The sequence below is a fragment of the Natator depressus genome, chromosome 2 (assembly GCF_965152275.1).
Source record: "Natator depressus isolate rNatDep1 chromosome 2, rNatDep2.hap1, whole genome shotgun sequence".
Taxonomy (NCBI): Eukaryota; Metazoa; Chordata; order Testudines; family Cheloniidae; genus Natator; species Natator depressus.
In genome coordinates this window covers 175549859-175576697 of record NC_134235.1, presented here as the reverse complement: position 1 = coordinate 175576697, position 26839 = coordinate 175549859, and the positions used below count along the sequence as shown (strand labels likewise).

Genomic DNA, 26839 nt, shown 5'->3' with positions numbered 1-26839 from the left:
ATCCTTCACTGTTGAACGTAGGTTCTTGACTGTCCGTACCTTCTGGTAATGGTTGGGCTCCCAGACTTAGAATTCCATTGTTTTACTGCAAGGTATCAATGAATCTACTGACCACATAACCTGTTTTATTTCTGCTGATTTTCATTCTATTTCTTTCAAAAACACACCTCTATTTTTCTAACTCTTCTTACACTTCCTCTTTGCTCCCCCCCACCCCCAAGCACTACATCATCTGCAAAAAACATGCATTGGGGGGGCCACTCTCTGGATGTCTTTTGTAAGTGCATCAAGCACCAACATGAACAAAAAGGGGCTCAGGGCAGAGCCTTGATGTGCTCTGATTCTTACTAGTAACTATTCTATTTCTCCATTTGGCCTTCTAACTGTGGGTGCACCCCTCCGTAGCCATTCAAAACTGATCAAATTCAAACACACCCTGTTTTCCTATGGATTTGCTATTTTGCCAGAACTAGAAGTAGATTAAACTTGAGCTCTGATGTCCCAACCACACTGTGACCTTAGGGAAACAAATTCCTCCTTGCAAAACTGAGCTAATGCAATTAATAAATAAAATCATAATAATTAATAATTAATAAATAATGCAACCATTCCCACTTCAAACTCAAACAAAAGTTTATTTGGAGCACTGTAGTCCAAAAGTTTGAAGAGCTGTAACTTCTGTATTTTATATGTGGGAACACCAGCAAAAAGGCTCAGTCATGCTGGGTCAGTGAATAGTTATCATCCATTAGCCACATCCTAATACAGCTCTAAATAAGGCTACTGACTTTATATTCAGTGGGAACAATTTCTTTCTAAGTACCTGCAATTCTTTAGGTCTCTCTGGAGACCAAAACTACCTTCTCTGGCTCGTTCTCTCTTTTACACACAATGGATTCATGATTTTGTACTTGCGTCATTAGTGGCATCTACACAGTTTGTGAGAATTCAGTACATGGAGCCAAATCGCAGGGGAAACTAAAAGAGCACTTTCCCTTCACAATCAAGAATAAGTGATCAGAGATGCAATCAAAATGGAAATTCATAGAATTTAAATCACCATGAATACAGTCATGATTGTTTAAATAGCTTAGTTATTCATTTCTTAAGCTTAACATTTGTCTTGGATCTGAAATGAGTTTCTTTAACATTTCCACTGCTTTTATTTGGATCATGGAATGCATTCATTACATTTTGTGGATGCAGACTTTACATCGTGACAATGATTAGCAACCCTGATATTTGGAATCAGAAAGCTTGTGCTGCACTAGCAAATTTCACCATGGTAGGCAAGGCTCAAAATGAATATAAATAGTATAAATAGTTGACCTGAATCGCTGATAAATAGTTGACTCACTGGGAAAGTGAGGAAAACAAGAAGCTTTGGGGACAGGTGTAGCACCACTAAACTGCTTTGAATCTCTGTGGGTTACAAAAGATTGGCAAAGAACTGCTTTGAAGTGTAGGGATGCAAATCTAGTTTTGAACAGATATAAGACTACAAGTGATATCAATTCTAACTGGGTGCTAGGTCCTATCATTCTAATAATGTGAAGACATAAAAGAATCACTGTCCCTTTGATTCCAGTTAGTATTATTAAAGTTTGTAACTCTGCTTAGTTTATGCTTTCACCATTGTCCTGTCAGAGAAAGGCCCGTGGAGTTTGCACATACATGTAGTTTTGCAGATAAACCAAACCCAGATTCTCATACATGAATCCTCTTGAACTCCGGAGTGATGGAACTGAAATACCTAAATACAAATCCATCTTTACCGTTTTGTCCCTTTCAACTTCAAATGTGGCCGTTTCATGAAATTTTGGTTTAAGATGATGGAACTCTCACAGATTCTCAGCTGATTATCTCAAAAGGTTTCTGCTAGTCTGGATCAAAAGACATGAGATTTGAGCACCACTGAAGATGAACCTGCCCCAAGTCACTAGTTTGGTTTCAAGCCCTACCCCAGTGCAGATCACATGTCATGTCCACGGCTCATCTCTAGGATTTTCACATATAATGGAGATGAAGACATTTTGAGAAGCAGACGCAAGCTATAATAGAGATACCACAATTGATATGTAGCATTAGACCATATGAAATGGGTATTACACTGCATATATGTTAACAAGAAATCACCTAGAAATAAGTAACTGTACCTGACTAACATCAAAGATAACACAAGCAAAAGAAAAGATGACACTATCACTCAAACACTCTTTTATGGAGCAAATTTATACTGGTGCTATTGCTCTGGGCTATTTACCTGGCTCAGAGAAGTGATATTTTGAATCTTTATGGGGCATTGGACAGAAGACAAAAATTCATGTTAAAAAAAAATGTGCACGCATAACAACACAAAGCATGGAAATGTCAAAGCATTATTTTCTGCAAATAAGTCATGATAGGCCCTATAGGGATTAGCCAAATCTGTTTGAACTGAACTCAAAGAAACAGCTCAGATTTGCAGCAGAAGAAAACATATGCACTTCAATCAGATGCTACTCCATTGCTTTTGAGCAGTGCTCCCTGGGCAATTTTTCCCCTGAGTTCCCCCTGAACAGTTCACAAATTTCATTCATATTTCTTAGTCCTTCCATGCAATAAGTGACTTAGAGAGGGGAAAGTACTTACAGAATTGGACGAGACTGGAAATCTTCCTGGTTCATCCTCTCGGATTGACGGATTTTCAAAATTTCTGTGTAACTTAGATTCTGAAGTTTACTTTTGAATTGGTCCAGAGAGCTAGGCTTGGTAGTGAGTGCTCTCATTATTTGCTCTTTCACCACCTGCATTACCTGTGGATGAAAACAAGAAAGTATTATTTTTTTAAGTCTTTGGTTTTGATTTCAAATAATATTCCAGTATATGCTGCAATTAGGTGGTGTGGAAAACAGGAGAATTTTAATAATTATCAATTAGTGATCACAAAGCAAATTTTGCACCACAGAGTGCAAAGGAGCTAACCTCTAACTGGATGCCACATTTAACAACAAGGGCTCATCTACAGTACAATAAATAATCCTCTTGGGGGACTCACTTACAATACAGTTATCTTCTAATACTGTTAAAATGCGATTCCTGTTTTCTAGTGTGAATGGGACTGTCACCGTCTTACAGTACCATGCTATAGCCCTGCTTTGTCCAAGGTTTGGGGACACAGGAGTAACAGAGGCTTGTGTCTCTTCTACACTATGAGATAGAACTACATGTTAATCATGTAAGCGGAACCAACCAAACGGAATGCCCCGTTGTTATTGTAGATAATTGTATAGTCTGTAAGAGTCCAGAGACTGAAGTCACTCCCTCGTTTCTGCCAACGCAGCCCAGGCTGTGGGCCCCCTTCAGAAAGTCTACGTTGAGACAGAATGCAGCAGTGCAAACTGTTGGGGGTCTGGAGGTGGGTGGATAGCTCACAAAGCTGGGGAGCACCCATGAGAAGGGCTTTATAGCACTCCCAGTGGAGTTTAAAGCTGCCCTCCCCAGCAGAGGGCAGTAGCAAAGTCCGATAACTGCAGTATTTGCTCCACTCTGTACTTCATGTGGGGAGGGGAGCATCTGATATATACATATGCAGGTATAACTACTATGTGATTATGATGTGCTTTTCTTTTTCATTCCAGTTTCCTCCCCCTTTGCCTTTCTTGAGACTATTTGGTTCAACCACTCGAGTTTCAACCTCGGCCTAGAGGGTCACTGATCTTCACACTGTTTCAGGCAACCATTACTTATTCACAAGGTGTAGAGTACATAGCGAAGGAAATGAAGCTAGTAACAAAAGAATATAACATCAGGAGAGGGTGATCAATTTTCTAAGGTTGTTATAGGATTGCTTTTGAAGCAGTGCCATAAAAAAAATGCAGACGAAAGAATTAGAATGAAAGATGTCTGCACAACAGAGAGATATCTGCATATTAACTATTTTACCAGGAGAAAACTGTTGAGACACAGTTAACTTAGGGGATTTGTTTGGCACCAGTACCCATAAATATATATCATAGATTGATCTCTCTCTCTCTCGCTCGCTCTCTTTGCTTCTTTCCTCACTGCTGGTACAAATCACATACTTTGAAATGCTTATCTGATTCTGTCTTTAGGTGGAGTGGGGGAAAAAAACCCCCAGTTTATCAGACTTAAAAAGATTTTTCTCCCTCACAGCCAAGCCAGGCTGACAAGAAGGAGGAAATAGTAACATTCAGCCCAGATCAAAGCAGATCTGTGATAGGAATTAACAGCTGGGAAAAGAGGATAGAAAATATTCTTGCATCTTTTTTTTCTTTTCTTTTATTCCTTCGTCTTCACTAATATTTCTAAAAATGGAAGCTTAATCCCTTAGAAGACTACGCATTCTGAAAACTTTTCTTTTCCCAAATGTGTGTACGTAACTCTTTTAGTTTCACTGCATCAACCTTGAAACTGTCATCATCTGAGCTGTGTTTCTGACATTAATTTCCTGAGATGCAACATCCCTTTTAGCAATGAGCTATACGCTCATTCTAGTCTTGCTACCAGGTGCAGTAAGCAAATCGAAGCAATTAAAAAGAGATAAGAAAAGCTCTCTATTGCATGAACTACACACTCCTGAGCTTTTTGCAACAATCCATTTCCAAAAGATGATGCAGTTTTTTCCCCTCATAGTTCTGTCTCTTCAATCAGGCACAAGTTTACATTTCCGCATCTCCTTTCAAAGGGTCATTTTCTACTACCCTTACTCAGAGGAGCCCTTTACTTTGAGTATGTACTTGCAGAGTAAGATACTACTCTTCATAAGTTTGGTAGACTGGCCCAAACAAAGTAGAGGGTCCTATCAATCAATCCACACATTTTAATATCCCTATCATTGGGCTATATCTATAAGATTTTTAAGGATAACTCATCAGTAAAAAATATCTAGGATTCTTTATTCTATGTTTCAGCTGCTGTTCCTTTCACCACTTACTGTTTGCTTTCAGGTGGATGCTGTCTGCAGTCCACCAGATTAACTAGTTAAAAGTGGTCTTTCTACTTAGCTTATTGGCATGGGGTCAGTGATTGACTCGGTTGCCTATTTCAAAGAGGATTTCTGCATACTTTTAAATTGATCATTTAAGAGGAACAACTTTTCTTATTGGCTACTTTCACAATATAGCAAACAGATTACACAAGTCCAAGTACTAAATATGCCATCCCTGGCTACTGATTTTATATTACCCCAGAAATTAAATGTAAATGAGCACACTATCACGACGTTTGAACACGAAGGGACTGATCCAAAGTTGATAGGAATCCTCGAGGTGACTTCAATGGGCTTTGGATCAGGCCCTAAAGGAGTTTCTGGAGTCTAATGAAAGAAACGTCCACAAAAGAATAGTCAGAAATGGATGCTCCTAACATAAGGAACAGGTATGCTGCTTATTCATAAACCCATATTAGAGAGACCAGGTTCCATCTGGTTTCTGGTTCCATCTTTCTTTTTCTGTTTTCTTGGCAGCAATTATAGCACCAGTGAAGGAAAACATGCCACCCCAGTTCAGTTTTTCTAATGAGCATGAACTTGGCCCTGGGTATGCTCTCTGTCTAGATTGTTACAGGTTCTAGTTGAGCATCTTTAACATTAAGACCTCAGATAGAACATGGTTTTAAAATACTGTAGTTAGCCCAGCTCTTATAGGCCCAATGCTGGACTGTTCACTGCAATAAGTTTTACATCCAACCAACAGCCATGATTTCTGCACCTCGGACTATGCAGTAGCTAACTTTAAAGTACATTTTCAAATGTGATACTTAAAGTTAGGCACCTAAATAAGTGGCCTGATTCTCAAAGATGCAGAGCACTCCCAGCTTACATTGAAGTGGAGTGCTCAGCACCTCAGAAAAATCAAACCATTAATTTAGATGCTAATGTTGCAAACACATGCTTAACTTTAAGACGAGTGATCCCGTTGAACACTCCTGCTCCGGTATTTGCAGTAGCTGTTGTAATGCAAATAATGTGTGTGTTTTCCAGTGCTATAGTCTTGAAAGCTAATCAGAGGAGAATTGTTAAAGAACAACCCAGTCCTCTCTGTGACACCTTTCCCCCCAACAGCACAAGATGGCAGAGTCAACAGGCATGCCTTAAAACCTATTTATGCCTGCATCTGTAACTTTCACGCCATCCATCTGAAGAAGTGAGGTTTTTACCCATGAAAGCTCATGCTCAAATAAATCTGTTCGTCTTTAAGGTGCCACTGGACTCCTTGTTGTTTTTGTGGATACAGACTAACACAGCTACCCCCTGATACTTAAAACCTAGTGCACACCAGAGCTAAGCCATTGGGGTGATCATCTTCTTTTTAGTGTTAGTAGTGGAATGGTATTTAACAAGTCACCTAAGTGCCATAGCTGCTAGTTGAGTCATCTCTCTAGCATTGGGAACCACTGCCAAGAACTTCTTATCTGCTCAAAATCTCTCAAGCTGAGTTGCTAGCTCTTGATTACTGCTGCTTGGGAGATTAACTGCTCTAAGCTTATGATCAACACATTTAAAAATTTGACCTTACAGGTGTAATTAAAGGAACTCTTTTCCTCAGTATTTCTTAGGATATATCTACACTACTAGACCTATAGAGACACAACTGCAGCTACACTGCTGTAGCACTGTGGTACAGACACTTACTACAATGATAGAAGGGGTTTTTCCATTGCTGTAGTAAATCCACCCCCTTAAGGGGAGTAGTTAGGCTGATGGAAGAATTCTTCCATTGACCTAGCAACGTCTACACTGGGGCTTAAATTAGTTTACCTACGTCCCTTGTGTGTGAATTTTTCACACCTCTGGGCAACATAGCCAGGCCGACCTAAGTTTTAAGCATACACCAGGCCTCCATGTTGTTAAACATAAACATTATATATGGTCATTGCAAATGCATTATATATTTTTCCCCATAGGACATATGCAGGATTAGATTTTGAGAGGGAACATTTTCTCCATTTTGTATCCTTTTTAAAATTTTTTTTTTCTAGACTGATGCCCTGTTATGTGGTGAGGCAGAACTATGATTTGGGCAGTTTGCTAAAGGTGGGCAACTTAACTGAGAATATTCAAAGAGTTGGAGTGGTAAAAAATTAAATATATTTTTTATGTTGTGGAGCACAGTGACTTAAGCCCAATTTACTTGTCTGGAATGAGATGGCGGTACCTTTCATGTCTATCGAATCTTACCTATCTACTGGATTTCTAAGTGGGCCATTACTATGTTATCTAACTTCATATACAACTTTTTAGATAGCTCTCAACATATCCTTGTTTGACCTCATCTCTGTCAAGTCATATTTTGATTAATTCTATCTTCCCACCACTCCTATCTTTTTCTCTTTTGTTCTCTCTTTCACTTTCTTTTTATTCTCTTATCTCTTGACATCAGGATTTATTTCTATGCAAATAGCAGCTTGAATTTGATGCACAGAAATGACAAATGACAAAAATACGGCAAAGGATTTCTAGGAATGAAGTAATGTGGCTGGAGAGATAGGGAAGGAAGATGACTTCAGTAGTGGCTCATTGAATAGATTGGAGGGGGCAAGATAAGAAGAAAGAAGGTTGGAAAGAAGGGTACAGATATGAAGAAGAAGGATGGCCAGGGCAGGGACAGGGGTGTAGAAGGGTGGAATGTTGTTGTTACGGCAAAGCTGTTATAGCTGCTCAGGGCTTTGGTCCTTGGAGCTCCGGTGTTATCAGCACTTGCAGAGAGTGCAACGTGCTAATTCAGCAGACCTTGATGTTACTTATAAGGAAAGACCAGGGGCATGGTTTGGTGATAAAGGCACTTGGCCAGGTTTATTGCCCTCAAGGAACAGTCCTAATGACTTGCACAAGTACATTAACAACATGGCACGGAGCCAGCAGCAAGAGTCTTTGCTGTCCCCTCAGCCACACAAAGGGTTAAGGCAAGGTCTCCTGACATTTACAGATTAAGAGAAACAACTGGAATAAACAATTTACATACACCTTATGTGTTTTATGACATCTGTTTATTACTTCCCCTTGTACCTTTTTCCTGGCATTTCAGACAAAACATCCCTATTCATTATTTTGTCAAACCCTCTTATCTTGTGCTAGATTGGAGTATATTTGTATTGGCATTCTGGAATGTATTTACGCAACTATTTAGTGGCTAGTACTTTCTAGGAGTACTTATGTTTTAGCAACGCTAGCAGCAACTTTGCCAAGTTTATGTATTGGACAGTGAACTTGTAAGAATCTGCTTTAATACATGGCCTGACTTTCATTCACAGCCTCTGGTTCAGGCCTAAGGTTTTGCACCAGGCCGAGCGCTCCAGGCTCTCTCTTTACTACGAGGGGTTTTTAGCAGTATGGATTAGCAAGAAAAGGATGGTTTATATTAAAAGAGAAAGAAGCAAAAGCACCAATGAAAGATCAGATAGGGTGGGAGAAGGGTCAAAGATATGAGAGACAGTATTACAATGGAGTTTTAATAGTGACAGAGCAGGAAAGCAGAAGAGAAGGATCTGGAGAAGAGATCCTGGAAGAAGATTGAATGAAAGGAAACAGAAGGGACAAAAGGAGGAGTAAAGGAAGGGGTAAAGCGTGAGGGTCTGGAGACAGCCAATAGAAGGGAAATATCAACAGAGACTGGGATGAAGGAGGAGAGAGTGGAACTAATGTTGGAGGAGGGAGAAATGAAAAGAGGTGTTTAAGAATGTGTGAAATGCAGGATGAATGAGACTAGGAAAAGTACTTGAGAAGAAAGTCATAAGCAAGAATCTTGCAAGAACTAATCACAATCTGAATAATCCGAACAGCACTTCCTGAGTCCATCTTTGATTTAAATAGGAACTATTGAGGGATGAGAAGCATCTTTCTTTACATTTAATATGTACAGAAGGAGATGAATATTTGCACCAAAAATGAGACTTAAATCAGTCTCCTTTCTGTTCATCATGCCCCTGGAGCAAATGAGGCAAGAGATGACTCCTGAATGAGAAAGCTTTTCTGCCTAAGTAAAATGATGTGCAAAGTTAATAAGACGGTCTCTAAACTCACTTGTTAGTTAATTGAAATCATAGTTCAACCAAGATTACATTATTTCTCTCAGTATCTGACAAAGCCCCTTGGCAAAATAAAACATGCACAAATCATTTGTGGGTGGCATTTAATCCAGGGCTTTTACTAACAAAATGTGCTTAGCTCCTCAAACAAGTTTTCAAGGAGGGAGAGGAGATAGAAAAGAGAGAGAGCGTGAGAGAAGGGGGGGAGAAGGGAGAGAGAATGTCTACACATTTTAACATGATAATTAACATGCTAATTGACAACTGTAAATTCTAATGGAGACAGGAAACAAATATTTAGGTTAAACATGACTAGAAACAAATATTTATGTCCTAGAACAAATATTTGTGTGGTGCCTCCATCACAATTTACAACTGTCTTAGTAACATGTTAATTAATATATGTTCAAACAGGACTAAAAGTTCAGCTATAGATTTGTGTACCCACAGATTGCTAGTATTAGGGAGGGATAAGCAAACTTTTAAATCCACAATATCCTGTATTAACTTAATGCCAAAAACAGATACCAAACCAAGTTCAATTAAAATTACAGGACATGGTACTGCTCTAAATTACACTAATTTATATCCCAAGCAACTACTGAATACAACTGTTTAGAAAACAGAACTTCCATCCCATGGGAAAATCTGATATTTTGACTTTTGTTTTTGTCGTGAAATGGGATGCAAAGTTGAAATACTGAACATTCTTATGGAACGAAAAGATCCAATAAAAATTTGATTCAGGAATGTCAAAATGAAAAATTTCAAAAGTTTCAACTGAAATGAAAAGTTTCATTCCAAATGGTCAGCATTTTAGACATTTCCAGATGTCTAAATTATGATTAGAAAAAAAACATTTCATTTCAAATTTTCTCATTAGAAAAATCAGAAAACATAATGAAAATGGACATTTTCCACACTATTACAAAACTCCATATTTCATCAGGAAACATTTCTGGTAAAATAATTTTGACCAGCTCTGCTAATGAAATGTAGATACTCCGGGTTTAACATTGGCATAACTGAGAGCATTACCAAAATAGGAATTTCAAATTAAATGCTCACATTTCAGCTTTAATTTACATGAACAAGGGAAAATGACAATGATATGGCTCAAGGATGAGCTGGCAGCCCTCTTTTTAAATTTCCTGACCTCTGTTAATATGCATCGTGTCTTTAACATTTTTTAAAAAAATTTCTTATTTTAAAAAGAGGAAACCTTTACAGTACATAATAAAGGTTTCAGAGTAACAGCCATGTTAGTCTGTATTCGCAAAAAGAAAAGGAGTACTTGTGGCACCTTAGAGACTAACCAATTTATTTGAGCATAAGCTTTCGTGAGCTACAGTGAAGTGAGCTGTAGCTCACGAAAGCTTATGCTCAAATAAATTGGTTAGTCTCTAAGGTGCCACAAGTACTCCTTTTCTTTTAGTACATAATAAAGTGTCCCTTACATACTTTACTAGAGAGAAGAAACACAGCAGGTGAAATCATGAGCTGATGTAATTTGGAATAGCTCTGTTGAATTCAATAATGTGATGGCAATTTCCATTAGCTGAGGATCTGCCCAGGGTTTGCAAACTACGGAGTCAGGCATTTGCAAAGATGTACTATTTATCTGGATAAATTTATATTTTATTATGCATCTTTTTTTTAATGAGTAAGCGATAATAATTCTTAAGTAAACACCTATTTCAATATTCATATCACTGAAAAAAGCAATGAGCTAAAAAACTTGTCTACAGACAGGGGTGAAAGTGAGCCAGTAAGGGCGGCACCAGCCCATACCCAGCCCACATTAAAGTGCTGCTGCGTCCCTGCCCCTTTTGCCTCCCCTGTGGGCGGCCCTGTTGGTAGGGTCCGTACTGGCAGGGCCGCCGACAGGGGAGGCAAAAGGGACAGGGGCATTAAGAGCTGCCACAGCAGCGCTTTAAGGATGGTCCTTTGCCGCGGCAGCACTTTAATGTTGCTGGGCCCCCCCGTTGGCGGGGCGGGGTGAGGGGAGGGGACAACAATATTAAAGCGCTGCCACAGCAAAGGACACTGCAGCGCTTTAAGGTCCCTGCCCCTTTTGTCCTCCCCCCGCCACGGACAGGTGGTGGGGGCAAAGGGAGCAGTTGCCCTGGGGTCGGCAATTTAAAAGGGCCCAGGGCTCCGGACACCGCTGCCACTACTGCAGTAGTGGCATCCAGGGCCCCGGGCCCTTTAAATCAACACGGCAGCCTGGACCAGGTGGCCTGGAAGAGCTGGCTGGGGGATGCTGACGACCCCCGCCCCCAGCCCGGCCCCTTCTGCCTGAGACCCCACCCTTCTGGGGGGCCGGTGCTGCCCCGGCCCCATACCAGTAAGTGTCCTCAGTTACTTTCACCTCTGTCTACAGAGTATCAATTCCTTAGCACTCTTCCACTTAACAGTTGAGTGTTTTAAGTGATAGGTGCATCAATGATATCAAAAGGTCCACTCAGTGCTGGAAGAATAAAAAAATGGTCATAAGAATTAATTAAATCATTTGTAAAATACATGAAGCAGTGAATAGAGCAAACCCATTCTTACTAGTCAGATCTTAACTCTGTGTAGAAAAAGTTATTATTATGTATTGTATAAATCCTTCCGAGTTCACAAATTACTGACCTGGCAGATCGTAATAAGTGTCTTCAAGGCTGGTAGAGCCCAAACTCTGATTTCAGTTGTTGCACATGTGCAAATAAGCCTATATGCTAAAAATCTTTAGGAAATTATTTTAATTAAGAAAAAATTCTAACAAATAATGATAACAATTCTCTCTGGGGTAGGGACCGTCTTTTTTTTAATTTGTATCTGTACAGTGTCTAGCACAATGAGGTTCCTGTCCCACAACTGGAGTGTTCAAGCACTATTGTGTAACACAAATAATAAATGACAACAATGCACATTAATTAATTTGCCCCTTTGTATTAAAGAACTTAAACAGTGTGACAAATCTCTGTCCTTGCCTCCATGGGTCCCGTGTTTCCTGGCGGATTTTGCTAGCCTCAGAGGTTCACTGTGACCCTCCATGTAACCCTTCTCTCTCTAGAGACAAGGGTCACAGTCTACTGAGCCATTTTCATCATAAGCCAGCGAGGGAGGTGAGGAGAAGTTATCCTTCCTTGCAGAGTCTCTGTTGTCTCCCAGTCTCCGTGATTAATCAGGGGGCAAAGGTGGGGGGGAGTCCGGGCCCACCCTCTACTCCGGGCTCCAGCCCAGGGACCCTAATAGTATCAGCTCTGGTAGCTGACCTTTTAGAAACATAACATGTACAATTCCCTGGGCTACTTCCCCAGCAGCAGCCCTCACTTCCTCAAGCTCCACTTCACCCTTACCTCAGGGCCTCCTTCCTTGTGCCTAATATGGTGTGTACTACTCAGCCTCTCCAACAGCGCAACTTCCTCCCACAGCTCCTGACATGTACACCCACCTGACTGACTGGGAGGCTTTTAACTAGTTTCAGCCAGCCCCTGATTGGCTTCAGGTGTCCCAATCAACCTAGCCTTCTCCCTCCCTTCTGGAAAGTTCTTAATTGGCCCCAGGTGTCTTAATTGACCTGGAGCAGCTGCCATTTCACTTATCCTGGTACCAGGCATTTGTTTAGCCTGGAGCTAATATATCTATCTCCAACTGCTTTTCCATAGCCATCTGGCCTTGCCCCGTCACAACAGGAATACAGAAAGCAAAGCCCGTGAGGCTATTCTTACAAGGAGAAATATGGTAACAAAGTTGCCATATTCTGCTACAAAAACTGCATGAGCTTTCATTGTTTAAGCTGTGAGACCTGTGAATTTTTGATTGTTGGGAAGAGGTGGGGGACTTTTCTCAGATCAAAGAGAAGTCCCTTGAAGCCCACAGATGGCATAGGAGAATTAAGTACCCCCAGTAGTAAGTACCATTGATTTATCATACAGTTAATGCTGGTGTAATTGCCTGGCATCAATACTCAAGGGAATGCAAGTGCTCTAGTTTGACTGCCAAAATAATCTGTCATAACAGTTAGGGATGGAACAGATCTGTTAGATCACTAAGCCTACTGCCTTCAAGGACGGATACATTTACCCCAGAAGAGAGCATATCAGATAATAAATCTGACGTTACAAGCAATCTTGACCAAAAGGCCAAGAAGCAGCAATAATTTTTCATCTGGTCCCTGCCACCCCCTGGCAAGCCCCCTCACTGGCTTACACTCCACTTGAATGGAAGTATCTGAAACTAGTACTTCCCCTCAGCCCCCACTTCTACAATCCAAGGCCAGATCCTGAGGTCTTTTTTTTTTTTTTTTAAACTCTCACTCACACAAAACTCCCGCTGAAGTCAATGGGAATTTTACCAAAGAAGAACTGAGGAAAAACTTCAGGATTTGGACTCAAATGAATTCATTTTCCATAAATGATTTAACCCCCGCTTTCATCCCCAGCATTCCATTCTGGATTGACAACTTCTTCAAATGCAATTACATCCTGGAACCAGTTATCATAATGAGTTCTAAACAGCTGGACGGAGGAGTTTATAATCTCAGTGATGAAAGACCTTTAGCTATGGTAACAGGAATGGCATCACTGTAACAAAATCACTGTACTTATTCCATGTTGTAAATCTTGACACCTATTAAGTCTGCAGTCTCTTTCATTCCAATAACTTGTGGCTACTTGCTGTGTGTCTTGGGACAGGAAAAATCTTTTCAGAATTCATTACAAGCCATTTGTTTTCCTTTAAAAGGATAATGTCAACCTCTGTAGGCTCTAAAATGTAGCAAATTAAAAATAATCAATCAGTCTCATTTGGAAGTTCCCCTAATGCCTCAGATGTAATTAAGCAAAGTTATATACACCGGACTGCTGCTAGAACGTGGGATTTGGGATCCATGCACGATACCGCGTTAACGCGGGGACTGCATTATAGAGGGGACTGCGTTAAAATGAATTCCAATTAAAGTAATTAAATTTGAGATCTATGGCCGAGACTGCATTATATGCAAATTCGCGTGTTCTAGCGAGGGTACGGTGTATCAGGATTTTCTTTTATTAACTGTCTTGGGTTCACAACGATTCAAACAGCACATGTTGTGCTACAGTGAACATGTCCCATGTGCACATACATAGTTCAGTATTTCTGTATGGGGCGGTGTGCAAGTGGGGCCAAAGGAACTGAAATGCTATTCCTCTTCCTGCAGATTCTTAACTGTACTGTGAAACCCAAGTGCAATTGAGAACATGGGATGTAGTGAAGCCAATGGGCTCCACAGAGCAGTTCTACTGTCTGAGTGTTAAGGGGAAGGGGCAAGGGAATTTATATGGGATGGGATTGGGGCAAACAATGCTGCTTGGAGTGCACTGGAGCTGGAGCCTGCAGAAAGTGTGTGTGTTCTGTACATTTGACCACACAATATATCAGAATGCGAGATGACAGACGTTTTTACGAATATCAGGTTTTTTAATACCTCACCCTGCATCAAAACTACGGCTGTCAAGTGATTAAAAAAAAAGAATCATGATTAATTGCACTGTTAAACAATAACAGAATACCATTTATTTAAATATTTTGGATGTTTTCTACATTTTCAAATATATTGATTTCAAGTACAACACAAAATACAAAGTGTAAAGTGCTCACTTTATATTTTTTATTACAAATATTTGCACTGTAAAAAACAAAACAAATAGTATATTTCAATTCACCTAATACAAGTACTATAGTTCAGTCTCTATCATGCAAGTTGAACTTACAAATGTAGAATTATGTACAAAAAATAACTGCATTCAAAAATAAAACAATGTAAAACTTTAGAACCTACAAGTCCACTCAGTCCTACTTCAGCCAATCGCTCAGACAAACAAGTTTGGTTACAATTTGCAGGAGATAATGCTGCCCATGTCTTGTTTACAATGTCACCTGCAAGTGAGAACAGGCGTTCGCATGGCACCGTTGTAGCCGGCATCACAAGATATTTACGTGCCAGATGTGTTAAAGATTCATATGTCCCTTCATGCTTCAGCTTCCATACTTGAAGAAGACATGCGTCCATGCTGATGATGGGTTCTGCTCGATAACAATCCAAAGCAGTGCGGACTAACACATTTTCATTTTCATCATCTGAGTCAGATGCCACCAGCAGAAGGTTGATCCTCTTTTTTGGTGATTCAGGTTCTGTAGTTTCCGCATCGGAGTGTTGCTCTTCTAAGACTTCTGAAAGCACGCTCTGCACCTCGTCCCTCTCAGATTTTGGAAGGCACTTCAGATTCTTAAATCTTGGGTCGAGTGCTGTAGCTATCCTTAGAAATCTCAGATCGGTACCTTCTTTGCGTTTTGCCAAATCTACTGTGAAAGTGTTCTTAAAACGAACAACATGTGCTGGGTCATCATCCGAGACTGCTATAACAGGAAATATATGGCAGAATGTGGGTAAAACACAGAGCAGGGGACCTACAATTCTCGCCCACGGAGTTCAGTCACAAATTTAATTATCGCATGATTTTTTTAACAAGCATCATCAGCGTGGACGCATGTCCTCTGGAATGGTGGCTGAAGCATGAAGGGGCATGTGAACGTTTAGCATATCTGGCACGTAAATACCTTGCAACACCAGCTACAAAAGTGCCATGCGAACGCCTGTTCTCACTTCCAGGTGATATTGTAAATAAGAAGCAGGCAGCAGTATCTCCCGTAAATATAAACAAACTTGTTTGTCTTAGCGATTGGCTGAACAAGAAGTAGGACTGAGTGGTCTTGTAGGCTCTAAAGTTTTACATTGTTTTGGTTTTGAGTGCAGTTATGTAACAAAAAAAAAATCTACATTTGTAAGTTATACTTTTACGATAAAGAGACTGCACTTCAGTACTTGTATGAGATGAATTGAAAAATACTATTTCTTTTGTTTATCCTTTTTACGGTGCAAATATTTGTAATCAAAAATAATAATATAAAGTGAGCACGGTGCACTTTGTATTCTGTTTTGTAATAGAAACCAGTAAATATGAAAATGTAGAAAAACATCCAAAATATTTAATAAATTTCAATTATTATTCTGTTGTTTAACAGTGTGATTAATCGCAATTAATTTTTTTTAACCGCAGCTAATTTTTGTGAGTTAACTGCAGTTCATCAACAGCCCTAATCAAAACACAACCATCAAACCAAAAACTGAGGAGATCGTGGCAGACAACAAATTCCATCTGTTTTTGTATCTCTGCTCTTCATTGAAAAACGCAGAATTTTTTAACCATTTGTAGTTCTGATTCCGTCCAGAAAAGTGGAGTGGCACAGATTTGCATTTGAGTGTCCCTCCCCCAGCCCAATGCATACGTGTGTGACTGTGGACACGGATGGACACACACCAGTTCATATTTACTATGGTAGTCATTTTATGGTAAGTAAGTAACACACTGTACTTTTTATCACCTTCTGTTTCTTCCATTGCATATTGGGCTCTCTCTGCTTTCTCTTTTTGGAATTATGAAGTGTTCCCATGAGCATACTGGGTAATACCAAATATCACAACACAAACCATGCATGGAGACACATCACTTTATATTTCAAGGAAGAGATAGGCAGGGGAACCTTTATAAGTATGGTGTTATAGTACCGGGAAAAAATATAAAAGAGCATTGCAATACACTGTGTGGCAGCTGTGAACTGGGAAAAAAGCCAAAGAACACAGCAGAGAAGGGGAGGCAGAGCTGCATTGGTTGTTTCATAGAAGAGTGAGATACGAAGCCGGAAGAGAAGGGAAGCTGGGAAACACAGCTTTCTGAAGAGCACTGGGAACCAGATCTCACAACTTCACCTGCTCTGCTTTAAGGAAGAGTTGCCAGCAGCTGTTATGGGGAAGAGCAAAACCTCATGTCATTTCACCTGCCATCAGCATCCATGTCAAGGAGCCCAGTCTGTTGAAGACTGATTCTAGTTTGCCTATCAACTGTCTGCTCCCCAGGGAATCAAGTATTTTGGGAGAAAAGGGCTCAGTATGCATGTGCACTCTGACTGATGTGATGGGTTTCAGTACTTTATGAGAGACAATAAAAATAGGATTAATTATTTTAGAGACAGAGAGAACCCAAAACAAATTAATCCACAGCTTTTGGTTTATCAGTTCTGCAAGGAGGCTTAACATAATTTCCTTCTCCTGTGGCACATAATTAATCATTGCCAAACTAAACATGATCTCAGCACGGTTGGTGGTGCAGCTCACTGCCATAACCTAATAAACAAACAAGAATGATGGCTGTCGGAGACACAGCATGTAGAGAAGGGTAGATGGTGAATTCGGGATTACATTTTTACTTTGATGGAAGGTGAAAGGCTGCTGCTGTTTAAGGCAATACAGCTGACATCAATTTCTAGATCCTACATGAAAAATAAAAGACTTGAGTGTTTTTTGCACTTGTTAGACACAGGGATTTTTATTTAACCAGGGTGAAATTCATCTTGGTGTCCCACATGTAAATCCCGTAATAGGGCACTGCTGGTGGGCACAGCAGACCCACAAGGGGGTCTCTCAGCATCCTCTGTACTCCTCAGAGTAAGTATGATCTCAAGGTTAATGTACTAGACTGGGAATGAGGAGAGCTGAGTTCAATTCCTGCCTCTGCCACAGACTCCCTCTTCGATGCTGGGCAAGGCTCTTAAACTTAAGTCACCAACTCAGATGCCTTAGGTCCCCATCTGTATACTGGGAACAATCATCCTTCCTTTCTCCCACTCTTGTCTGTCATGCCTATTTAGGCTGTCACCTTTTCAAGGCCGGGACTGTATTTCATTACGTGTATGTACAATGACTAGCACAAGGGGCCTTGATCTTGATTGCAGCCTCTAAGATGTACAATAATACAAATAATACACTATAATAAATAGTCACTGAGGAGATCTCCATGCCAGCTTTGCATACGACAGTGAAGATCATGGGACTAGGGTGAGGGGCCATGGGATTCATGACAATATAATATAATGGTCCTAACTCTCCACCCAAATTGTTGAGAGAGAAGCTGTGTTGCTTCCTGGTCCTAGGACTGAGGGGGTATTTCTTCATTACAGCTACTATGTATTCATCAGCATAAAGCCCAATTATCTGGACTCCGTAGAGTGAACTGACTTTTTCCCTTAGTGAATTTGGTATGGTTGACTGGGGTAAACGTGGCTCAATTGTGGACATAATTTTAACAAAAAGGCAACACATTGTGAGCTTCTGAGTCAGAGGTCTGGTAATAACAAAATGGCTACTACTCACAGTTCTTCCCTGCCTTACTTTGTGACCTTGGGAAAGTCACTTGCAGCAACTCTCTGCTACACTTTACCCATCCGTAGAATGTGTATAATAATATTTACCATATCTAACTCACAGTAGTACTGTAAGACTCACTCAGTGTTCAAAAAGCACTTTGAGATCATCAGATGCAAAGGACTATGTAGATTTGAAATATGTAGATTTGCTTTTGTTTCAATTTCAGAAGCTGTCAGATTGGGCTCCAGGAAAAGAAAAGCCCTTCAGGAAATCAACAAACTGAGCTAATGAAAATCCACGGGCAACACAGTATCCTTCTTAAAGGTATAGAAATCCTGTTATGAAATTACAAAGGTCACAAAGATAGTTCGCAGTTTGAAACTTTCCACATAAAAGTCCCAACAGAAGGGACTTCGCTATTGCTGTTGATTGCATGTGGAAGGAACTCAGACATTAAAGAAATAGGAGGCAATGTAAAACCCAAAGATAGACGCCTGATCATTAAAATCTGTGTATTGACTGTTTAAATCAAATAGAGAAGTATAACTATACATATCTAGAAAAAGATACAGGCCCAGATTTTCAGAAGTGACCGTTGATTTGGGGTTCTTTCATTTTTGGGTTTCCAACTGGACACCTCTTAAACGAGTTTGGTTTTCTGAAAGTGCAAAGTTCCCACCCTCTTAAAATCTGGCCCCTTCTATGTGTCTCAAGTTAACTACTCCAAAACACAGGTACCCAAAATAACTAGTCACTTTTTAAAATGTAGGAAACAGTATAACTATATCCCTCCCAATAATATCATCTTCAAACACTGGTAGAGTGGGCAGCATGAGTTTGGAATTTAGATAGAGCTCCATTATTATTTCTTTAAAGTACAATATTTTAACACTTATGGTGGGATGTGCAAAATGTTATGATTAATTAGGAAAACTTTCCTGGCTCAGAAACACACACATTGCTTTCTTCTGAAAGGCGATTACTAAAAGGAAAGCAAGCCAGTGAATACTTAGACTTTAATAACACATTGTCCTATCAACTCCTATGAGTTAAACAGCCCAGCTGCCATATGGAAACTAGCCCTTGAAAGCATTAAATCTTAGTCACAGATAGCTATGCTGAAAAAGAGGAATGATGAAAAGAAAACTATTGCACTAATAAGGCCAACTCTTCATTATGGGCAGAATAGTTTCCAATGGTTGCAAACAAAAAGGGCAGATTTAAGATATTGCTCAAACAAAGATAAGAAAAGCTCCATCGCAACAGACTTCACTTACAGAGCAATGTGAGCATGACCTTCATGGACAGAATGAGGAACGGCACTGCTTGACTTGCCTGCAAGCAGCTTTGCTCTGGTGCTGTTTAAGTTACACACAGTCCACATTTTCTCTATATTACATGTATTAACATGAAGCATACATACAGCAAGGGCAGAATTCTCAAGTTTTCATTGACACCCACATCAAGGCCTCCTTGACAGTGCGGGCCCGATTGGTATAAGGGCCAAGCAGCCTTAGTGTAACTCAATGTCACTTTTCAGGGCCAAATAATTAGAGAAAACCATGGGGCAAATTCATCCCTGGCATAATTCCACTAAGTCAACTGAGTCACACTGGGGAATAACTTGATCTAATCTTCAGAATCTAAGGAAGACTTCTTCCCAACGTCCACCACTCAAAAAGAAAAAGAAAAAAAAACCTGAGGAGAGAAAAAGAGGAAGAACCCAACTCAGCAATGCACATGGCTAACTGTAAGCATGTGGGCAGTCCCACTGAAGTCAATGTTACAGTTAGGCATATGCGTAGGTACTGTGCTGAATCAGGATCCTAGTCACTCCACAGTTCAAGAATCTCCATATCCTGATCAAGATGAACGACAATGATCAGTCAATTGGGCTACACATCTGGTTGCACTGTAATAAGGACCCACAAACAATTTGTGCAGAAGGGATTCAAGCTGACTACTGGTATTCTCTCTGCTGTACATTCCTAGATCGTCCATCATTCTCACTGGCAGGTTAAGGAAGTGAAATGTTTCAGGAAAACAAAAACAAGAGAACTTCTTCAGAAGCAAATCTACTAGTTTTGGAAAATAAGCTGCTTCTACCTTAGAAATAGTTTGTGTTCATTAAACACACACACAGAGTACAATGTGTTATTAAAACGGAACCCTCTCTGTATGAGCCATTTCCATTTACAATCTCCTTTTCAAAGACAAGGAAAACTGAACATTTGGAAAATATTTTAAAATCTGGAATTCATAGGGTGGGATGCTAACAGAGAAGCCATGGATTCAATGTCAGGGCCTGGTCTCTCTCTTCGTCACCAATAGTTCTGGTTCTCAAGCTATAAACAAACAGTCCCAACACAGTTGTGAATATAAGGCCTGAATCTTATTTCACTAGTACCAGTGCAATTCAGGAGGAAACTTCACATAAGCCAACAGCGTAAAACTGGTGTAAGTGAAAAGGGAATCAGGCTGACAGGGAAAAACTCCCATTGATTCAGTGTGAGTTGGGTCTGATACAAAATATAGAACTTGAGCTCTAAAACAGGGAACCCAAAACTCCTTCCCTCTCACGTGTGGATCCTGTTTTCCAGCAGAACCCTCCTCTGTTCCCCAGAAAGTGGCACTGATGCCCAGCATTTCTGATGACACATGGCCACATTTATCTTGACTCCATTTACTGATATTTAGGGGAAAAAGTCACAAAGGAACTCTGTCACTTCTCTGAACCGGAATCAACAGACCCTGATTAGCAGTGAATTAACTGCCCACGTCTCCGGCGGAGCTACTTTTGCATTAGCGTAGATTATCAGCTCTTTGGGCCGAGACCATATTTCTGTTGTATGCGCGCACAGTGCATAGTACACTGGGGCCCTGATTTCTGACTGGCATCACGAGGTGCTACTGCAGTACAATAATAAACAACAACAACTAGCATAAACCAGTGAACCAGGTGTGATTTTTTTTTTAACTTAAACCAAAGTACTGGTTTAAAGTACTTAAAAAAACAACAAAAAAAAGCCCACACCAATCTGGTAACGTCTATTTAAACGCTCCTTTGTAAAAGTGATATAGCTTTTAGAAAGCTCACTTTTTTAAAAAGAAAGATTTCACACTTAAAAAATCCCACATAGATAAAGAACTATTATCAGCCTCCTCCTCAACACACTTTAGCAGAAGGTTTATTTATTCCTGGGGTTTTGGCAGATTTCAGCCCACCTATTATTTGTCATGTTCTTCCTTTTTGGTCAATTTGTCATTTTAATCTTTTTTTCCCTCCAGACCCACTTCTCCTCAAAAGAAAATAAAATAAAACAAAACATGAACAAAGAATAACTAGTAAAAAAAATGTCAAGAATATTCAATCATTTTAACATTGTGAATTATTTAGAGAGAAAAAGAGTAACAGCAGCAGAATATCAAGCCATCGTATTCTCACAGTTGGAGCAGTTCTGGGAAGGCTGAGAATTTTTTTTTTAAAATTCCCATTTCAGATTTATTTCTCTTGACTTTTATATATTTGTCAACAAAGAGTCAGAGTTTAAGGCCAGAAGGATCAGCCAGAAGGATCTACCAGATCATCCTGTCTGACCTCCTGTATATCACAGGTACCAGCACCACCCAGCACCCGCACACTAAACCAAACAACCAAAATTAGACCAAAGTATTATAGCTCACTGCAGACTAGACTACTCTGTGCATGGGCAGAGAATAGGGATTGAGACATGAAAATGATTGAGATATACACAGTTAATCCTGGCAAGTTACCCACACACTTGCTATAGAGCAAGGGGAAAAAAACCCCAAGGTCACTGCCAATCTGACCTGGAGAAAATTCCTTCCTATCTCCATATATAGTGATTACTTAGACCCTGAGATGTGAGCAAGAACCAGCCAGCCAATCACCTGAGACAGAAAATGCGTGGTGCCACCTCAGTGTCATTGTCATTCCTGATGCCTCAGAAGAGAGATAAAATGAGTTTGCTCTACAGCCTTAACTAACAGGCAGTTGGCTTTTAGATCATGCGGCAGAGGCTCATGCACTAAGCTCCAGAGGCCCCAGGTTTGATCCTGCCTGACGACGACCAGGGTCTGTCGGCGTTACAAATGCAGAGGGGTTTTTTGTTGGGTAACAGGCCTGAAGTGGTGCAATGTCTTGCTCCATCACACATCTCTACCTGCGAGAGGAACTCCTCCTCCTCCAGACTGCTATGTGACCAGCTTCCCTTTGCTGTTGGTTGTCACCCCCCACCCCCTTCACCCCAAGTTAAGAACATGCTAGTGAGGAGGTGGGACACATCATCAGTTAAGGATAGGGAGAGGAAAACAAAATGGCATAGAGCCCAGAGCTGCTCCGTCCATGGAAGTGGTGTCAGAAGCGGAAAGGAGGCAGTCAGGCAGAGAGACATGAGTTTGGCAGTGAGGCTGAGGGGAGTTACTCTGGTGTTCACTGAGGACTCATAGGCAGGTGGGAGGACCCTCCTGTGCTCAGGGGCGGGGAAGGGAGGCAGCATTCTCTGTTTTGGGGTGGGTGTGTGATGGGGGGGATATAGAGGGGTCAGTGCTGTAAATGGCTTCATTTCATCACCAGTGTACCTTGTGTCTGATTTAACAAGCCCTCTGGTGAGTGAGTGAAAGATATTACTTGAACAGACTAATGTCAGTCTATGAAAATTTTATCTAAAAAATTTACATCCCGGAGGAAATTATTATTAGGGCATGTTCAGAAAGCAGATCCCCTCCAACTTCAGTAGGCAGCTGAGTTAATGAAGTAACAGGGTTAGCTGCTATAACAGCTGTAACATTGCACGCACGAGGCAAATCAGTCCATAAATCACTTACATCAGAATGTGGCCAGCAAGCTGCAGCTCTGTCTGACACTCTTGATAGCTTCCTAAGCAGTGATGTGGTGCCAGCGTTGCTCTCCAAGGAAGCTCCGACAAGCATCTCATTGTCTGAGATGCAATCTGGAAACCAGTTCCTTCTGATCCAAGTTATAATGTCAATCTAGCCCCTAGTACCTCTCATTTCCACCCTAGTTCCAATCCCTCTCACCCATCACCTCACACACATTTACATTCTAACAAACTGCAGCAGGCACATGACTTGAACCTCCCCAGAGCTTACTAGATGTCCCCTTCTTCATATTCTAAACCCTCCTGGTAGCTCTTTCCCACTTCCCCCTCCACCTTCCTATAAGGAACGGCTCCAGGGATAAAGAGAATGTGACCTGGGGTGGGAGAGTCCCCTTTTAGGGATGCCTGCTCTCAGTTGCCTGCTCTCAGTTGGGACAGGACAGACAGGTGCATCCACAGGCACTCCTTCCTCCCAAGTGGTGAAACCACAACTGCAGAGATGCCTTCAAAGTCTGTGGCTGCTTTACCCACTCGGGCACCAGCATGGCTTGGGAGGGAGTGAAGCTTTCAATGACCCTTGCTGTTCCTTTCTGCCAGTGTGCTCTGATGCTAAACCCCCCTCCCCTCCTGCTCCCCTCTTATTTGATCCTCTTCTCCCTTCTCCTCCATGTGAAAAGTAGCAGGGGGAGCAAACTTAACTGAGAGATCAAGCGGAGCAAAGACAAAGACCTTTTCAACAAACTCACCCCCCAACCCCCTGTCAGGAAGAATTTTCCCTGAAGTAATTGTGCCATAACTGCCTGTCTTAGGATTTCTTGCACCTCCCACTGAGGCATCTGGTACTAGCAAAGATACTGGAAAAAACAGGCCACCTACGATTGCAATTCCTAGGGACTACCCTATTTCTGCTCACTCATGGCTGTAGCTGCTCTTGTCAAAAAAAGTACATTATGCAAATATTTAAGTGAACTGCAATCTTCTGCTGCCCCTGAGCTTTACAGTTATTTCTGTTCTTCTAAAGCTACAGGAATAGAACTGATCCATACTGTTTGCCCCTCCTTTACAAACTATTTGGTACAAGGCAACCTATCTGTCCAAATGAGCTTCAATTCAGAATTTGGGAAACTGCCAATTGCTAAGACATTACCTACCTTGAAGAGTTACGTGTGTAATAATGTTGCCATTTAACTCTTCCTCCTCCTGACCTGCACCCCCCTTTTAATGCACATTAATATTTTGAATTATAGAACTATAAACATGAGGGTTACAGATGTGTGGTTTTTTCCCCCTTAAACATGAGGATTGTGGGTGTCTTAACAGGACATTCAAATCCTGTATTTGGATACACTAATTGGCATTTATACACATCTTACATGGTGATTGCAGAGCTCAAATGTGTGATATTCAAAGTGGATGTTCTATTAAGGTTCCTGCGTTTGAAAATTGGCCTTCTTGTGTTTATCATGCAAACAATATTTCATTCAAGGTTCTTGCAACAAAAATCTCTTCCTAGCAAAGAAGTTTGCAAGCTGCACTGCAGCTTCTGTCTTTCATTTCCTTTGTGCTGCAGGAGTGAAATCAGTCTAGGTTCCACTGGACAGCAAACAGAACACTAGATAGGACAGACGGCTACCTGCTGAAAAAGCCCGCTGAGAAACCTGCATGCTGGAGGATGTCGCTCTAAGACAATCTAAATATAGTAACTGGAAGCCTCAAAGAGTGCAGATGTCAGGTTTCCATCTTGCCAAAGACACTTTGGTGATTAGGTTAGTTTAGTGATTATAATTCAGTGGAAGTGTGGGCATGTACACATGGGAGAAAAATCTATTGTGTGTGAGTAGATAGCTAGCTCCCTGAAGCTTTCTATATAGCTATAGAAACACATATCTATAGCTATCTAAACACAGCACCACAGAGAAGAAATCCATGTGATAAATGTATCACATTCACAATTTACCACTCACCTTTGACAGTATCACCTGCTCTTTGCCCTGTAATCCACTTCCCTTTGGGCTTATTCTAAAATACCAAATCCACAAACAGCTACCAACAGCCTCTATTTTCTTCTATAAAGTCAAGCTGACAGAGAAATGTTTCTGCTTTCTCGTCTCAAATACAGCAGACTCCTTCATCACTCCCATACATAACTTAAAAAAAAAAATTACAAAACATGCCCAAGTCCCAAGATGGGTAAAATTCAGTCCTGGGCTAGTCTCAGGTTGTCTAGATAAAAAGTATCACAGCTTTAAAGCTCCTTATCTCACAGTTCTGAAAGGCTGGAAACAGGAAGGTCATTGCCATTGGAAAAGTGAGATCCCCACCAGCTCCAGAACCCACACTGTACTCACTTCAAACTAGGCAGCATCATGAGATGCTGACATTTAAAATGGGAACATTTTTCATGTACAGAATGTTAGGTCATTCTTGGAGTTGTTTTACATTTATTTGTTTTAATTTCTCTTTCCCTCTGAGCCCTGGTCAATTGGACTCAAAGTAACTAAGGAATCCTAGCTTTTCAGTCCCAATAAACTCTAGTTCATTCCTGAAATAGTTTTTCTCTAACATACATGCTCTGTTATAGTCACTCACTTGGGAATAACCTGCGTAAGTCACTTGTGGCTTTGCCACTGGTAGTGGGACTCTTCCAAACTCACGCTGACAACACTTTTATTTCACACCATCTAGTATTCCCTATATAAAACACATAGGTAGAGGGAAAAAGAAAGAAAGAAAGAATAAGCTTATCTGTTCATTCATGGCTTTACCATTCCCAGGGGCACATCCTTAGTGTCATATAATGAAGACTAAAGTCAGTGGATAAAACCATTTTTATACTTTCGGGAGCACAGCAAGCATATTTCATAACTCTCTCAGTGTGCTTGAACATTTCTGAAAATTTAGTGCAGCAGAGAAGTTTTTGGCCTCATCTACAGTCAGGAATAGGCCCAATTAAGCCACTGGTGCCCAGTAATCGGTGTAATCTATGCTTAGGAGTCAGTTGGTGCTTCTGGCTGCTAAGTGTACACAAGGGGAAGCTGAAGTTTGCACCAACTGAGCTAACTGGGGTTTAACATTGATTACAAGTAGCAGTAAATCTCAGTTAGTTCAGCTGGTGCAAACCCCTGATGTGGCCTCGTCTACATTAAAGGGTATGTCTACACAGCAAAAAAAACAAAAACCAAAACAAAAAACAAAAAACAAATCCACACGGGTTGACTGACTTGGGCTCTCAAGACTCGCTGCCATGGTTTTTTTTTTTTTTTTTGCTGTGTAGATGTACCATGGGGGTCATTGCTAATGCAGCTGCAGCACTGGCTGAAGTGGGGTTATTACTGAATGCAGGCAAGGCGGTAGAATCTATAGGTAGTGTATTGCTTGCATATATCTGGCACTTTTCTTTCTATCACATCAGCTCCCATGTAGGAGATGCAATAATATCAGTGCAAGGATGACAGCAGTGAAAAATCCATCTCCTTTCATCAAGGTTAACTGCTTAACCCATTTCCTGGTAGATGATGGTACAGAACCTTGCACACAGTTCAGTTATGTAGAAAATAGCTTTCCCGATCACAAGTGAGCTATGCTAACCCCTTTTCACAGTGTTTTATAGGGGTAAGTAGCTTCCGTTTCATTAATGAAACTCTAAAACCAACTACTGAAGCCCCACGGTGATTTCACCATCCATCCCAATTATAGCATCAGTAGGGAAATCTCTCATTCT

At 40.8% G+C, this 26839-nt stretch overlaps 1 protein-coding gene across 6 annotated transcripts in view; it reads right to left on the bottom strand.

Annotated features, from left to right (window-relative positions):
• Positions 1–26839, bottom strand: part of ELMO1 (engulfment and cell motility 1) — a 418423-nt gene that overhangs the window by 35841 nt on the left and 355743 nt on the right. For all 6 annotated transcript variants that reach the window (XM_074945335.1, XM_074945337.1, XM_074945338.1 and 3 more), the window contains one exon: positions 2632–2795. In XM_074945335.1, the coding sequence (XP_074801436.1) occupies positions 2632–2795 (164 nt within the window). The remainder of the gene's footprint in view (positions 1–2631; positions 2796–26839) is intronic.